The sequence below is a fragment of the Trichechus manatus genome, unplaced genomic scaffold (genome assembly GCF_000243295.1).
Source record: "Trichechus manatus latirostris isolate Lorelei unplaced genomic scaffold, TriManLat1.0 scaffold00129, whole genome shotgun sequence".
NCBI lineage: Eukaryota > Metazoa > Chordata > Mammalia > Sirenia > Trichechidae > Trichechus > Trichechus manatus.
The window spans coordinates 87,793-103,657 of record NW_004444065.1 but is presented as its reverse complement, the minus strand read 5'-3'; the positions used below and the strand labels follow the sequence as shown (position 1 = coordinate 103,657).

General features: G+C 41.4%; 1 protein-coding gene across 4 annotated transcripts in view; it reads right to left on the bottom strand.

The window, feature by feature from the left end:
• Positions 1-15,865, bottom strand: part of LOC101351175 (zinc finger protein 345-like) — a 47,700-nt gene that overhangs the window by 14,023 nt on the left and 17,812 nt on the right. Inside the window, exons 1-3 of one of the 4 annotated variants that reach the window (XM_023739124.1) lie at positions 10,356-10,663; positions 9,792-9,958; positions 3,684-3,769 (exon numbers count right to left, since the gene is read on the bottom strand). In XM_023739124.1, coding sequence (XP_023594892.1) covers positions 3,684-3,695 — 12 coding nt within the window. In that variant the 5' untranslated portion in view covers positions 3,696-3,769; positions 9,792-9,958; positions 10,356-10,663. The other 3 variants (XM_012557992.2, XM_023739123.1, XM_023739125.1) reach the window with 3 other exon arrangements.

Genomic DNA, 15,865 nt, shown 5'->3' with positions numbered 1-15,865 from the left:
ATTAAAAAATGGGCAAAGGAAATGAACAGACACTTCACCAAAGAAGACATTCGAGTGGCCAACAGATACATGAGGAAATGCTCGTGTTCACTAACCATTACAGAAATGCAGATTAAAACCACAATGAGATACCATCTCACCCCAGCATTACCGGTATGAATCAAAAACACTGGACATAACAAATGCTGGAGAGGCAGTGGGGAGATCAGAACTCTTGTGCACTGCTGGTGGGAATGCATAATGACACAACCGTTCTGGAAAATGATATGGCCCTTCCTTAGAAAGCCAGAAATAGAAATACCATATGATCCAGCAATCCTACTCCTAAGAATATATCCTAGAGAAATAAGAGTCTTCACACAAATAGACATATGCACACCCATGTTCATGGCAGCATTGTTCACGATAGCAAAAAGATGGAAACAACCTAGATGCCCATCAACAGATGAATGCATAAACAAACTATGGTACATACACGCAATGGAGTATTATGCAACGATAAAGAACAGTGATGAATCTGTGAAGCATCTCATAACATGGATGAAACTGGAAGACATTATGCTGAGTGAAATAAGTCAATCACAAAAGGACAAATATTGTATGAGACCTCATGAAACTCATGAAAAAGTTTATACACAAAAAATAACAATCTTTGTTGATTACGAGGGATGATAGCGGTGGGGGGGAAATACTAAATAGACGATAGATAAGTGGTAACTTTGGTAAAGGGTAAGACAGTACACAATACTGGGGAAGCCAGCACAACTTGTACAAGGAAAGGTCATGGAAGCTGCATAGACACATCCAAACTCCCCGAGGGACTGAAATGCTGGGTGGAGGGCTGTAGGGAACATGGTCTTAGGGAACATCTAGCTCAATTGGCATAACACAGTTTATAAAGACAATGTTCTACATTCAACCTGGGTGAGTAGTGTCTGGGGTCTTAAAAGCCTGTGAGCAGCCATATAAGATACTCTACTGGTCTCACCCCTTCAGGAGCAAGAGAGGATGAAGGGAAGAGGATACAAGGAAAATATTAGTATAAAAGACTAATGGACCAAAGCTACCATGGCTTCCACCAGACTGAGTCCAGTACAGCTAGGTGGTGCCTGGCTACCACCACTGACTGCTCTGACCAGGATCACAACAGAGGTTTCTGGACAGAGCTGGAGGAACCCCGAGAGTATGGCCCCCGGACACCCTTTTAGCTCAGTAGTGAAGTCATTCCCGAGGTTCACTGTTCAGCCGGGGATTGGACAGCCCCATAAAACAAAATGGGACTAATGAGGCACAGCAGTCCAGGGACAAGGACTAGAAGGCAAGAGGGGACAGGAAAGCTGGTGATAGGGAACCCAAGGTTGAGTAAGGACAGTGTTGACGTGTAGTGGGGTTGTTAACCATTGTCATAGGGCAATATCTGTACTAACTGTTCAATGAGAAACTATTTTGTTCTGTAAACCTTCATCTAAAGTGAGAATAGCAGCACAACTGGAAGAACGTAATCGACGTCACTGAATTGTACTTGTAGAAATTTTTGAAATGGTGTCTTTGGCTATGTATATTTTCACCAAAAAAAAAAAAAAAAGTCCACCAAGGCCGAGAAGGGAGCGTGTTGACATGTCGTGGGGTTGTTAACCAATGTCATAAACCAATATGTGTACTGACTGTTTAATGAGAAACTATTTGTTCTGTAAACCTTCACCTAAAGTACAAGAAAAAAAATTTAAAAAGTATCATGTATATGAGACCAAACAATCAAGAATTATTTTAAAACAAAGATATTGAAAATGTTCATGAACTGTGAAGAATGTAACCAATGCCACTGAACAATTTGAGTAGAAATTGTTGAATGGGAATGTAAAGTGCTGTGTAGATATTCACTGAAAAAGCAACAAAATGTTATTTTAAAAAAAAAAAGACTTGGGTATCAAAGCTATAATTATAGCAATAAAAACTATAATAACAAGAACCTTCGCAAATGCAGACAGCAGTAATCTCCATGCAGGAAGTAGATGAAATCAGGGTGGACACAATGGAAGACCATAAAACCTGACAAGGTTTTTATTATCAGGAATTTAGATTCCTGTTATTTAAACTATACTTGAACAGATTATGCACTTCTTGTTTATGATATAGTTGATACTAAAAGCTTAAAGCAATGACTTAAAACATGAAATGTAATTTTCATATAATAATTTTATAAAGTCATGTGAAAACCCCTTCATTTTGATTTAACTTGTCTTAGCTCAGAAGGGCTTATATGTCTAAACTTTTGAAACCTGGATCTTAAAATTTACATTTATATTCACTAGAGCAAGTTTTGTAAGAGCAAAATACTGGACACAATTCAAGTGTCCATTTGTACCGAAATGGTCAAAACAACTCACAAAGATCAATCATATGCAGTATTATGGAGTTTTATAAGAATTTAGATTTAAGCTCTCTACGTATTGTTACAAAAACTCAAGGAAAATTTGTTAAATAAAAAGCAAGTGTAGATTCCAAGCTACCTTTTGTGTTCAACAAAGCAGGAGAAAAGTGTTTTACTTTCAAATTTTTATTCTTTCGTCAGTTAAAATAAGCATTCCTCTGTGTTTGAGAACTTTATATCCATTAAATTGAAAAATCCTCAGTAGAAACACAAACTTATCTAGAAATTTTCCTCCAATGGGAACTGTAAACCCAGGAAGTTAAATATACCACCACCTATGCTGAGTTAGTCTAGCAAAAAAAGAACTTTTATTTTAGATTCCCATTCAAAACTGTGGGGAGCAGGTGAAAATTATAAGGACTTAATATCAGCTCTAGGCAGAGATGAGTGGGAGGACAAGGACTGGGGAAATATGCTCCTCACACACCTAAAAGCCTCAAAGAAAAAACAACCCTCTAAAAAGGATGGATCTGGAGACCCCACACATGATTCAGCTGGACTCACTGTCCACTGCCTCATTTCGTTAGTGAATTCATAAGAGGAGCAAGCCCCACCCAGGACTCCATTAACAGTCAGGGCCTTCCGCTAGTAACTCTCTCCCGTTTTCTATATTACACAGTGTTAGAAGTAGAGCTGTAGTTTTAGAACTGCACAGAAAAGGCTCCTCTGCCTAGGGGAAAACAAAAAAAATGTTGCAGGGATGGGAAAAGGATGGCTATGGAGGACCTGGGACTCATTCTCCTCAGCCAGAGCTGCTCCATCTTCAGACTCCGGTCAGGAAGTTCTGTCATTCAACATGGAGTACCAAGGCCTGGGACGGGGATGTCAATGCCCAATCATGCCAGCCCTGAGAGTCACATAAGGAGGGTGATTCCAGGCATCCAAGCCTTGGAAATCCACATATGTGTAGAGGAAGGGCCCAGTGACAGTGGAGCAGGGCATTAGGATGCCTCTTAGAGTTCAGTCCCTTGGCTTCCTCTGCTACCTTTTTATCTCATTTAGGAACCTCAGGGCCCAGAGCACATGGTCCTCATATCCAGCCTCACCCCTTACAGTTAACAATACCCCAGTTCTCTGTAGTATTCACCATTTCCTGTCTCCAGCTTCTGGAAATCGAAGTGAATGTGCTCTCTAAGCCCAAGAATCCACTTCAGGAAGAGGCATGGCAGTGGAAGCAGAGCCACTAGGCAGTTTGGAGGCAGATGAATGCTCTTTGGGCCACACAGCCAGTCACGGCAGTTAAAATCCTTACCTGTGATTGCATGGATGTGCAAGACGGTCGTCCTCAGTCCCCAGCTGCCTAGGCTGGGCTATCTCTCCCTGCACCACACCTGGGACCTGACATGGAAGAAGGAGACAATGTTAAGGAAGGAGTGACAGGTTCTTAGCCTTCAGCTCTTTCCCTAGGCAGGCTCAAGGCCATGCTCCACTCTGAGGGTATGTGCATTTCAGGCAGATCCTACTCCGGCCTTCCAAAGCACACACTTGCATTCTTCATGCAGCTCCACAAGCCTCTTCCTCTGGCAACAGCATCACAGAAGGAGGGGTTTCCTCATCCCAGAGCATGAGAGGCATTCAGGCCTGTCCAGGTTGGAAAACATGACCCTGGCTTCCTCCAGGGAGTCAGGGGTCTAAGCCTTAGGTTGAGGGTTCACCTATGAGGTTAAGGGTTCACCTCACTTTTATTTGATATCAACATGGGTGAAGTTTCAGGGACAATATATTTGAATATAGTTCAAGTCAATGAACTCATCATGCATCACATTTTTAATTATGTGCAGCTGAAACTCTTCTGATGTGCTTCTTTTTAAAAAAACTTCCTTTTCACTTATAACATGGTAATATGTGATCAGTATTCTTCCTGTTGATTTTGCAACATTTCTTTCTTCACCTTGAGTTTTTTTTTCGTTCACTCTCTGGCCATGACATCACCAGTCCCCAAACTTTCCAGAAATCTGAGAGAATTCCTGAACACATTCTCTGTCAACCTCATAATAATCGATCAACCAATAATCAGAAAATAATTTTCTTTAAGGAGCACTCTCCCATGACTGCTCCTGTTTCTTTCCTCCCTAATATCCCACCCAGCTGACTCCTACTCTTGTATTTCTTGGTATCAGTGTAAATGTTTCCTCTCTCTCTCTCTCATAATCTGTATACCATGGCTCCCTTTAAACATTATCCTTCACTTTATTAATTTCTCTAATAGCATTCTCTAGTTTTATTCATATCCTATTACTACAATAGTTATTTTCAGCATAAACTGGGAGCTTGTAAAATACAGAAAATCTCAAGCCCCACCCAAGATAAAAATTTGCATTTTCACAAGACCCCTGGGGTACCCACCTCCAAGCACTTGTTGCTGTATAGCCTGAAGGAAGGAACATTCTATCCTGGATGTCCTGCTGTCCCAGCGTGCCTACCAGCCAGGTCCACGCACTCCATTCCTTAGCTGGCTTTGGTGGTCTAGCCAGGCCCTGTTTGCCTCTCCCAGCCTCTGACCCGTGCTAAGCTCATCACCAGTTAGTTGCCACCTCAGTCCCCCAATACTCCCATGGCTACAGGACGCTGGCTGCGTGCAGAGAAAGACCTAGGGGTGGGAGTGGAAGCCTATGTGCACGCGTCCACAGCTGTCTCTGAAGTAAAGTGCAGGGTAACAGGGAAACTCGTCCATCACAGAGGTAGACACCCAGACACCGGGAGACAGTGATAATCCCTGGAGGGGTCTGGGCCAGGACAGAGCCATCCCGTAACTGGGACACAGGTCCTGAGGGCTGTCTCCTTCTCATCCTCCCCTGCTCTTGAGTCTGAGGGTGTCCAGTATCTCGGCCTTCCTAGAAAGACTTGAGAACTGTGCCCCTACCCCCCACCCCACGCACAGCACAGGGATGGCTGGAGATAGGTATAGAGGGATATCAAACACCAAGGCGAGGGCAGAGAATGCGAGGTGCCCGGGAAGGATCCAGGAAAGAGGGGCCGAATCAGGGGCTCCTCCACCTTGGTCAGAGGTGGGAGGGGAACAGACCAGTGCCCAGTTCTTACATTCACACTGGAGACTATGGATCATGTTCTGCCAGAACCCTGGAGAGAGGGAGGCGGACAAAAGGAGTGTGATGGGGAAACGCTGTGCTGGAGGACAGGAGGGGGTCATCAGGCAGGGAGAGCTGGCTGGAGATCCTCGGAGCTGCCCTTTTTTCCACCCTCAGGGAGCTGCAGATAAGCTGGGAGGCCTGAGGTGGCAGTGACAGGATTGGGTGCAAGTGAGGGCCCATCGCAAACTAATCTGCAAAGGCCAGGCTACTAGAGAAGTGCACAACCTGTTTTAGACCCCTTCCCACGCATCGCTATCGTGCATGTTCACCTTGTGAAGTTCACTGCTCTCCCACCCTCCAAGGCCAGGGCTCTGAGGCAGGCAGGGTGCAGAGGGAGGTGGACCTCCAGGCCTGTCTTGGCTGGTGCTCTTTCTCTGAAGCTTGACTGAGTTTTAACTCCTTTCAGAAAAGTGCCGTCTTAAGGAAAATTCAAGAGCAACAAAAGCTGGTAGGAGCACGGAAGCCACTTCTCATTATCCAAGGCACGTACAAAAAAGAGTGTGCCAATGGTATTTACAGAAATGATCCATGTGGGTATCAAATGGCATACCCCTTAAGTGACATTTGCTGGAACTTATGCACAGTTGTTAAAAAGAAAGAATGATTTTCTGTTGTTTGTAAACTTGGAACAAACAAGGTGACTTCAACAGCACCAAAGGATCCCAACTCCTCATGAATTTCTACCCCTTTCTTGGAGGGGAGGTGGAGGAAATTCTGTAAGGTCCACCCAGCATCCCATGTGGCAGATTTTCTTCTAACATCTTGCCCTAGTCTGAGGGCAGTGGCTCAGTGTGGTGATGAGAGACCCTCTGTTTGACAGAGGGACGGCAGATAGGGCAGAATTCTAGTCTGAGAGAGACAGTCTCCCAGCCTCCATGACCCAGTCTGAGGGAGAGGAGGGTCAGTGGATTTTAGGCTGCTCAGGAGCCCTAAAACTGATGGAATCAAAGTTAGACTCCATGGGGGACTTCTAGCCAAACTAAAAGACTGTCTAAAGAAAGAGCTGGAGGACAGAGAAGCCAGGCAGTAGAAAAATACGTTTTTATTGTTGTTGTTGTTTTAAAGTTTAAGTCAATGGGCTCAAACACAGCAATTATTGTGAGGGAACACTTTTTCTACAAGGCCAGCAATATCCTGATACCAAAGCCAGACAAAGATACCACAAGACTAGAAGTCAATATATCTTATGAATCTAGATGCAAATACCCTCAACAAAATACTAGTAAACTGACTCCAATAGTATATTAAAAGGATTATATACCATGATGAAATGGGATTTATCCCAGAAATGGTTCAACATAAGAAAATTAAACAATGTAATACACCACATTAATGAAAGGGAAAAAAAATCACATTATAATCTCAACACAGAAAAAGCATTTGACAAAATCCAAGACCCCTTCTCAGGGAACATCTAGCTTAATTGGCATAATACAGTTTATAAAGACAATGTTCTGCATTCTACCTTGGTGAGTAGTGTCTGGGGTCTTAAAAGCCTGTGAGCGGCCATCTAAGATACTCCACTGGTCTCACTCCTTCGGGAGCAAGGGAGAATGAAGAGAACCGGATACAAGGAAAAGATTAGTCCAAAGGACTAATGGACCACAGCTACCAAGGCCTCCACCAGACTGAGTCCAGTACAGCTAGATGGTGCCCGGCTACCACCGATTGCTCTGACCGAGATCACAACTGAGGGTTCTGGACAGAGCTGGAGAAGGATGTAGAACAAAATTCTAACACACACACACAAAAGACCAGAGTTACTGGCCTACCAGATACTGGAGAAACCCCAAGAGTATGGCCCCCAGACACCTTTTTAGCTCAGCGGTGAAGTCACTTCTGAGGTTCACTGCTCAGCCGGGGATTGGACAGCCCCATAAAACAAAACGGGACTAATGAGGCACAGCAGTCCAGGGACAAGGACTAGAAGGCAGAACAAGACAGGAAAGCTGGTGATAGGGAACCCAAGGTTGAGTAAGGACAGTGATGACGTGTAGTGGGGTTGTTAACCACTGTCATAGGGCAACATGTGTACTGTTTAATGAGAAACTATTGCGTTCTGTAAACCTTCATCTAAAGTGAGAATAGCAGTACAACAGGAAGAGCGTAGTCGATGTCACTGAATTGTGCATGTAGAAATTTTTGAAATGGTGTATCTTTGGCTATATTTTCACCAAAAAAAAAAAAAGGTCGAGAAGGGAGAGGGTTGACATGTCGTGGGTTTGTTAACCAATGTCATAAAACAATATGTGTACTACTGTTTAATGAGAAACTATTTGTTCTGTAAACCTTCACTTGAAGTACAATTAAAAAAAAAAAATCCAAGACCCTTTCATGATAAAAACACTCAAAAAACTAGACGAAGAAGGGAATTCCTCAACATGCTAAAAGGTATTTATGAAACACCCACAGCTAAAGTCATACTCAATGGAGAAAGACTGAAATTATACCCCCTAAGAACAGGACAGACCAGTATATCCACTTTCACCACTGCTACTCCATATTGTACTGGCAGTTCTAGCCAAGAAAAAGAAATAAAAGGTATCCAAATAGGAAAGGAAAAAGCAAAACTATTCATAGTTGATAAGATCCTATATATAGGAGATGCTAAAGAATCCACAAGTATTAGAGCTAATAAATGAATTCAGCAAAGTTGTAGGATACAGGTCAACACACAAAAATCAGATGTGGTTCTATAAACCAGCAACGAACTTAAGAAAGGAAATTAAGAAAATCCTTCCATTTACAATAGTATCTAAAAGAAAAAAAACACCTAGGAATTAATTTTACCAGGGAGGTGAAAGACTTATACATGGAAAACCATAAAACATTACGGTAAGAAATTAAAAAGACCTAAATAAATGGAAGTTGTCTCAGAAGAAAGGCCTGGAGATCTACTTCCAAAAGGTCCCAGCTATTGAAAGTCCTACAGAGTGCAGCTCTACTCTGAAACACATGGGCTCACCATGAGTCAGAATTAACTCAAAGGCAACTGGTTTTTTTAGTTTAAATAAATGGGAAGACATCCTGTGTTCATGGATTGGAAGACTTAATACTGTTAAGGTGTAAACAGTACCCAAAGCGATCTATTGCAATTCCTATCAAAATTCTAACAGCCATTTTTGGAGAAACTGAAAGGCAAATCCTGAAATTCATATGGCATTTCAAGAAGACATAAATATCCAAAGAAATCTTAAAAACAGGAACAAAGTAGGGCAACTCACACATCCCTATTAGAAAATGTACCATAAAGCTACGACAATCCAAACAGTCTGGTTCTGGTGTAAGGACAGACATAGACGAATGGAATAGAACTGACAGTTCAGAGTAAACCTACACATTTATGGACAACTGATTATCCATAAAGGTGAAAAACCCATTCAATGTGGGGGGAAAAAAATAAAGGTCTCTTCAACAAATGGGGCTGGGAATACTCGGTCTCCAAATGCAAAAGAATGAAGTCGGACCCATACATCACACCACATATGAAAATTAAATCAGAATGGATTAATTACCATATATAAACTAAAACTATAAAACTTTTAGGGTAAAAACATATGGGCAGTGCTTCACGATCTAGTTTTTGACAACAGATTCTTCTAGATGTGACATCAAAATCATGAGCAACAAAAGACAATAGATAAACTGGACTTCATCAAAATTAAAAACTTTTGTGCCTCAAAGACTTTATCAAAAAAGCATAGCTATTAAAAAAAAAGTGCAGATACAACCTACATATCAGAGAAAATATTCAAGAATCATGTATTAGGTAAGGGTTTAATATCCAGAATATATAAATTCCTACAACTCAACAACAGATAAACAACCCAATAAAAAATGGGCAAAGGACCTGAATAGACATTTCTGTAAAGATTTACATATGGTCGATAAGCACATGAGATGTTCAGATTCATTAATGATTAAAAAAAAAACAAACCAGAAACCCATTGCCGTCGAGTCAATTCCAATTCATAGCAACCCTACTGAACAGAGTAGAACTGCCCCATTGAGTTTCTAAGGAGTGCCTGGTGGATTCGAACTGCTGACCTTTTGGTTAGCAGCCCAGTTCTTAACCTCTTCACCACCAGGCCTCCCATTAGCGATCACGGAAATGTAAATCAAAACAAAAAAATGAGATCCACTTTACACCCACTATGACGGCTATTATTAATGATAATAATTTAAAATGGTACTGCCTCTATGGAAAACATTTTGGAGATTCCTCAAAAATTTAGGCAGCATTGGTGGTTTAGTGGTAGAATTCTCACCTTTCATGTGGGGGACCTTTGATTCCAAGACAGTGCACCTCATACATGGCCACCATGTGTCTGTCAGCGGAGGCTTGCATGATGCTATGATGCTGAGCAGGTTTCAGCGGAGCTTTCAGACTAAGACAGACTATGAAGAAAGGCCTGGTGTTCTACTTCTGAAAATCCTATGAATCACAATTGTCCGTTTCATTCCATAGTGCATGGGATAACCACAAGTCAGAGCCAACTCAAAAGCAGCTAACAACAACATAATATACAAAAGGAAGCACATTACATCTATTTGGGCGTTAGACTCAAGAAATAATGTTATTTACGTTAACAGTGATAACTACACATATTTCTAAGATATAGTCTTATATAAACAAAGTGAACAGTGGTCAATAGTATCACAAATTGTTCAGAGTAACAGTAATATAGACCTTTGGTGTGAGTCTTGAGCTTAAACACCAGGATACTGTTTCAGCCAAGTACTGTAGGTAAAAGCCACAGGAGTTGAGGAAATAGAAAGACAAAGGGTAGAAGACCAATTCAAAATTAAGTTATAAAGATTAATTGTTGTACCTGTCTTTCTCTGCACATCAGCAGTGGAGGAAGATCTTCATGACATTTTTCTAAGGCACAAAATTACAATCAATGTCCAGAATCTCTCAACACAAAATAACAATCTCATTGGTCAGTTAGGAATATTTTTGTTTGTGAGTGACAAAATACCTGGAAAACTGAAACAAGTAAGAATTTTTATCATTTTATCTTCTCATATAACGAGAAGTCCAGAGGTTACTGTTCAGATGTGACAGGTGCTCTGCCAGGTAATCAGTGACCCAGGCTCCTTCTTTCTACCTACTCTACCTCCATTACCACACAACCAGCATTCTCATGGTGGCAAGTTGGCTGCTGTATGAAAAAGAGTAAGACTGAAGGACGAAGGGAAAAGCCTATTTTTTTCCTTCCTAGGCTCTGCATTGTTTATATGGTGTCTTAGTTATCTAGTACTGCTCTAACAGAAATACCACAAGTGGACGGCTGTAATAAGCGGAAATTTATTCTCTCACAGTTTAGGAGGCTAGGAATCTGAATGCAGGACATCAGCTCCAGGGGAAGGCTTTCTCTGCTGGCTCTGGGGGAAGGTCCTTGTCATCAATCTTCCCCTGGTCCAGGAGCTCCTCAGCGCAGGAATCCTGGGTCCAAAGGACGTGCTGTGCTCTCGGCACTTCTTTCTTGGTGGTAGTAGGTCCTTATCTCTTTACTTGCTTCTCTCTCCTTTTATCTCTGGTAAGATAAAAGGTTAATGCAGGCCACACCCCAGGGAAACTCACCTTACACCAGATCAGAGCTGTGACCTGAGTAAGGGTATTGCATCCCACCTTAATCTTCTTTAACATAACCTAATCTTGCCTTGGAAACCCTGGTGGCCTAATAGTCAAGAGCTATGGCTGCTACCCAAAAGGTCAGGAGTTCAAATCCACCAGGCGCTCCTTGGAAATCGTATGGGGAAGTTCTTCTCTGTCCTATAGGGTCACTACGAGTCAGAATCGACTTGACGGCAACGGCTGCTTTGGTTTTTAATCTTGCCTCATTAACCACAGACAGGGATTAGGATTTACAACACATAGGAAAATCATACCTTTTACATAGAAAAATGGAGGACAACCACACAATACCGGGAATCATGGCCTAGCCAAGCTGACATATTTTGGGGGGACATAACTCAATCCATGACACATGGAAAAGGATGAGACCCAGTGACTTTGTCTATGTTACTGGCAATTTCTATGTCAAATAGCCACCTTTATTATAATGGAAAACAGGGTCATTGATTGCTCAGTGGTAAAATTTTCACCTCCCATGTGGGAAACCCAGCTTCAATTCTAGGCCAATGCACCTCATGCTAAGCCACCACACGTCTGTCAGTGGGAACTTGCATGTTGCTGTGATGCTGAACAGGTTTCAGCAGAGCTTCCAGACTAAGATAAAGTAGGAAGAAAGGCCTGGTGATCTACTTACAAATTTAAAAAATGGTCAAGGGACTTAAAGTCATTTCTCCAACAAAGTCAAATGCCCGATAAACACATGAAAAGATGTTCAGTGTTATCTAGTCACTAAACCAAACCAAACCTCTTGCTGTCAAGTCGATTCCAACTCATAGTGACCCTACAGGACAAAGAAGAACTGCCCTATAGGGTTCCCAAGGAGTGGCTGGTGGATTCAAACTGCTATCGTTTGGTTAGCAGCTAAATGCTTAACCACTGCGCCACCAGGGCCCATCAAATCAAGACCACGTGGGATATCACTTCTCACCAACTATTCTGATAACTGTTATCAGAAAAATGGAAAATAATTGTTAGTGAGTGTCTTGGTCATCTAGTGCTGCTGTAACAGAAATACCACAAGCAGATGGCTTTAACAAAGAGAAATTTATTCTCTCACAGTCCAGTAGGCTAGAAGTCTGAATTTAGGGCACCGGCTCCAGGGGAAGGCGTTCTCTGTCAGCTCTAGAGGAAGGTCCTTGTAATGCATCAGTCTTCCCTTGGTCCCGGAACATCTCAGCGAAGGAACCTCAGGTCCAAAGGATGCGCTCTGCTCCTGGCGCTGCTCTCTTGGTAGTACGAGGTCCCCATGTCTATCTGCTCACTTCTCTCTTTTGTATCTCAAAAGAGACTGGCTTAAGACACTATCTAATCTTGTAGATAACATCAATATAACTGCTGCTAATCCATCTTACTACATCATAGTGATAGGATTTACAACACACAGGGAAATTACATCAGATGATAAAATGGTAGACAGTCATACAATACTGGGAATCACCACCTAGCCAAGTTGACAGATATTTCTGGGGAACACAAGTCAACCCATGAAAGTAAGTATGTAGAGAAACTGGATATCTCACACACTGTGGGTGAGAATGTAAAATAGTACAACCACTGTGGAAAACAGTTTGGCAGTTCCTCAAAAAGTTAAACATTGAATTACCATATTTCACTATTAGGTTGGCAGTTTGAACCCAACCAAAAGACTTGAAAGCAGGGATTCAAAAAGATACGTGTATACCAATATTCAGTGCAACAATATTCACAATAGCCAAAAGATGGAAACAACTCAAGTGTCCATTAACAGACGAATGGATTAAAAAAACACATACCACGAAATATTATTCATTCATAAAAGAAAAACACAGATGAATCTTGAAAACACTATGCTAAGTGAAATCAGTGAGACACAAAAGGACAAATATTATATGATGTAACTCATATGGAACAAGTAAAAAAGGCAAAAGCATAGAGACCAAAGTTTATTAGTGGCTACCAGGGACCAAGGGAGGAGGGAATTGGAAGTTATTGCTTAAGAGGTAGTGAGTTTGTTTGGAATGATGCAAAAGTTGTGAAATTAGATGGTGGAGATGGCTGTACAATATTGTTAATGTATTTAATGTCACTGAATTGTATACTTAAAAATAGTTAAAATAGCAAAATTTTAGTTATATATTTTTTACTACAATAATTTTTTTTTTTACAAAGGAGCCATTGTCCTCTTATAAATGCTTAGGGATCATTTTAAAGGTGCAGATACCTAAGGACTCTTCCATGAACTACTAAATCAAAAACACAGGGGAGTAACCAGGACACCGGATGTTTGAAATGCTGGCCACGGGTTTTATGCACATTCAAGTTCTGGAGCCATCATCAATTCAGGTCAAGATCTTATAAAGAAAGGGGAAGGTAAAAGTCCAGATGCCACATTATGAAGCTCTTCAGTTCTGAATCAATGAAGCCTCAATCATTCCCATAAAGAAGGAAATGGAAACTCAGTCAAGAACGACAGGAGTTCTCAAGAGACTTACAATGGAAAATGCAAAGACACCTAAGGGGTGGCCTGACTTCTCCTACTTCACCCAGGTAGACCAGGTTCCTGTAGTTCTCCAAAATTATGGCCCTTTACAAAGTCCTTTGAGCAAAATACAAGCATACCCACTCCTTCTGGGGGAAATCGATGGACAAATCCTTGTATATCGATAGTGCTAACATGAAAAACATATTTCTCCAATGGTCTACAGTGCGGTGGTGGTGGTGGAGTCATTCTTATTTTCATATAATATGAGGGGAGACAAGAAGTATATGAACCAGTTTTGATTGACATAAGTTATGGATAGGTCCATACACGATAATTTTGATAATTTAATTTAATTTTGATAATTTTAATCTATGATTGAAGCATAGAAACCGAAGTTTATTAGTTGCTACCAGGGACTCAGGAGAGGAGAGAATGGGGAGTTATTGCTTAAGGGGTATCGAGGATCCACTGTGGATTTTTTGTTTGGATGATAAAAGAAATACACAAATGATAAAGCAATTCAACAAGTGGTTTTCTTTAACCAAGTGATAAATCTATGATGTATAATTTCTCAGATGAACCAGAGCAACAATTCTTCCAATTACAGATGACAGAGTCAATAAGAGGCTTTAAAGAAAGGTTAGGATTTAACCTTGTGATTATAACAGAAATGATTTGTTCTCACTTGAGATTGAACAAAACTGTGTCAGAGACTCTAACTTGCCTTGGGTCAAACATCTTAATAAATAGCAGAATGCAGGTGGCTGGGTTCTAGAATTGAACCCAAAGAATCAAAAAGTCAAGTAAAATATACACCATTGAAAGGACATTGGCAGGTTTCCTAACTGAGAAAACCTGCAACAAGTTAAAAACCAACAACAAAGAATTATATATGCATATACATACTTAGTATGCTGTTGTTATTATATTAAGGTACAGACAAGTCAATTCCAACTCCTTGCGGCCCCATGTGACAGAGTAGAATGGCTTTCTAGGCTGTAATCTTTTAAGAAAGCAGATTGCCAGGACCGTCTTCCACAGAGCAGCTGTGTGAGTTAAACCACCAACCTTTTGGTTAACAGCTGTGCACTTAACCATTTCACCACCAGGGCTCCTTATTAACATGATAGTGTAAAATATTTAAGGTCATGGGAAAAATTTGTAAAACTTATTTATGAAATGACAAAATGTCTTTTATAGAAACCTATGGTGCATGCAAACCAACTGTACAACTAACCAAAATAAGAGCAGTTGTCTTTGAAGGATGGATTTTATGGCTGGATTTTCATTACCATTTTCCGTTCCTGTTTTCCAGTATTTTAGTACAACGGACATATTTAAATTCCACTTCTGCAGTAGGGAATTTGATCTCACCTAAAGAGAGGGCAATGGTGGCTGGGTGGCACAAACAGTTAAGTGATCAACTACTAGCCAAAAGGTTGATGGTTCGAACCCACTCAGAGGCGCCTTGGAAGACAAGCCCAGTGATCCGCTTCTGAAAGGTCACAACCTTGAAAACGCTATAGAACAGTTCTATTCTGCACACGAGGTCACTATGAGTCAGAATAGACTCAATGGCAACTAACAACAACAGAGTTCTGGCCTTTGTCCCGGCTCTTGAGAGGTAACCTCTAAACCCTTGGAATTTGCAAAGTAACAGGACCACCTTTTGAGATTCACGGTGGACTCTTTGGTTCACACCTGATAGTATAAAGAGGTGACACAAGAGTGGAAGCTGGTCATGCCAGAAAGACCAACCATGTGACTAGAGGGTTGGGGTTTGTGTTAATATTAGACAAATATCAAAACAAACCCATTGGCATCGGGCTGATTTCAACTCATAGCAACCCTACAGGACAGAAAAGAACTGCCCCAAGGAGTAGCTGGTGGATTTGAAATGCCGACCTTTTGGTCAGCAGCCGAGCTCCTAAACCACTGTACCACCAAGGCTCCATTAGACAAATACTGTTTTAGGTGCCGTCGAGTTGGTTCTGACTCATAGCGACCCTACGTACAACAGAACAAAACACTGCCCGGTCCTGTGCCATCCTCATGACCATTGTTATGTCTGAGCCCATTGTTGCAGCTACTGTGTCAATGTATCTCATTGACTGTCTTCCTCTTTTTCACTGACCGTCTACTTTACCAAGCATGATGTCCTCCAGGGATTGATCCCTCCTGATAACATGTCCAAGTATATGAGATGAAGTCTCACCATCCTCACTTCTAAGGAGCTTTCT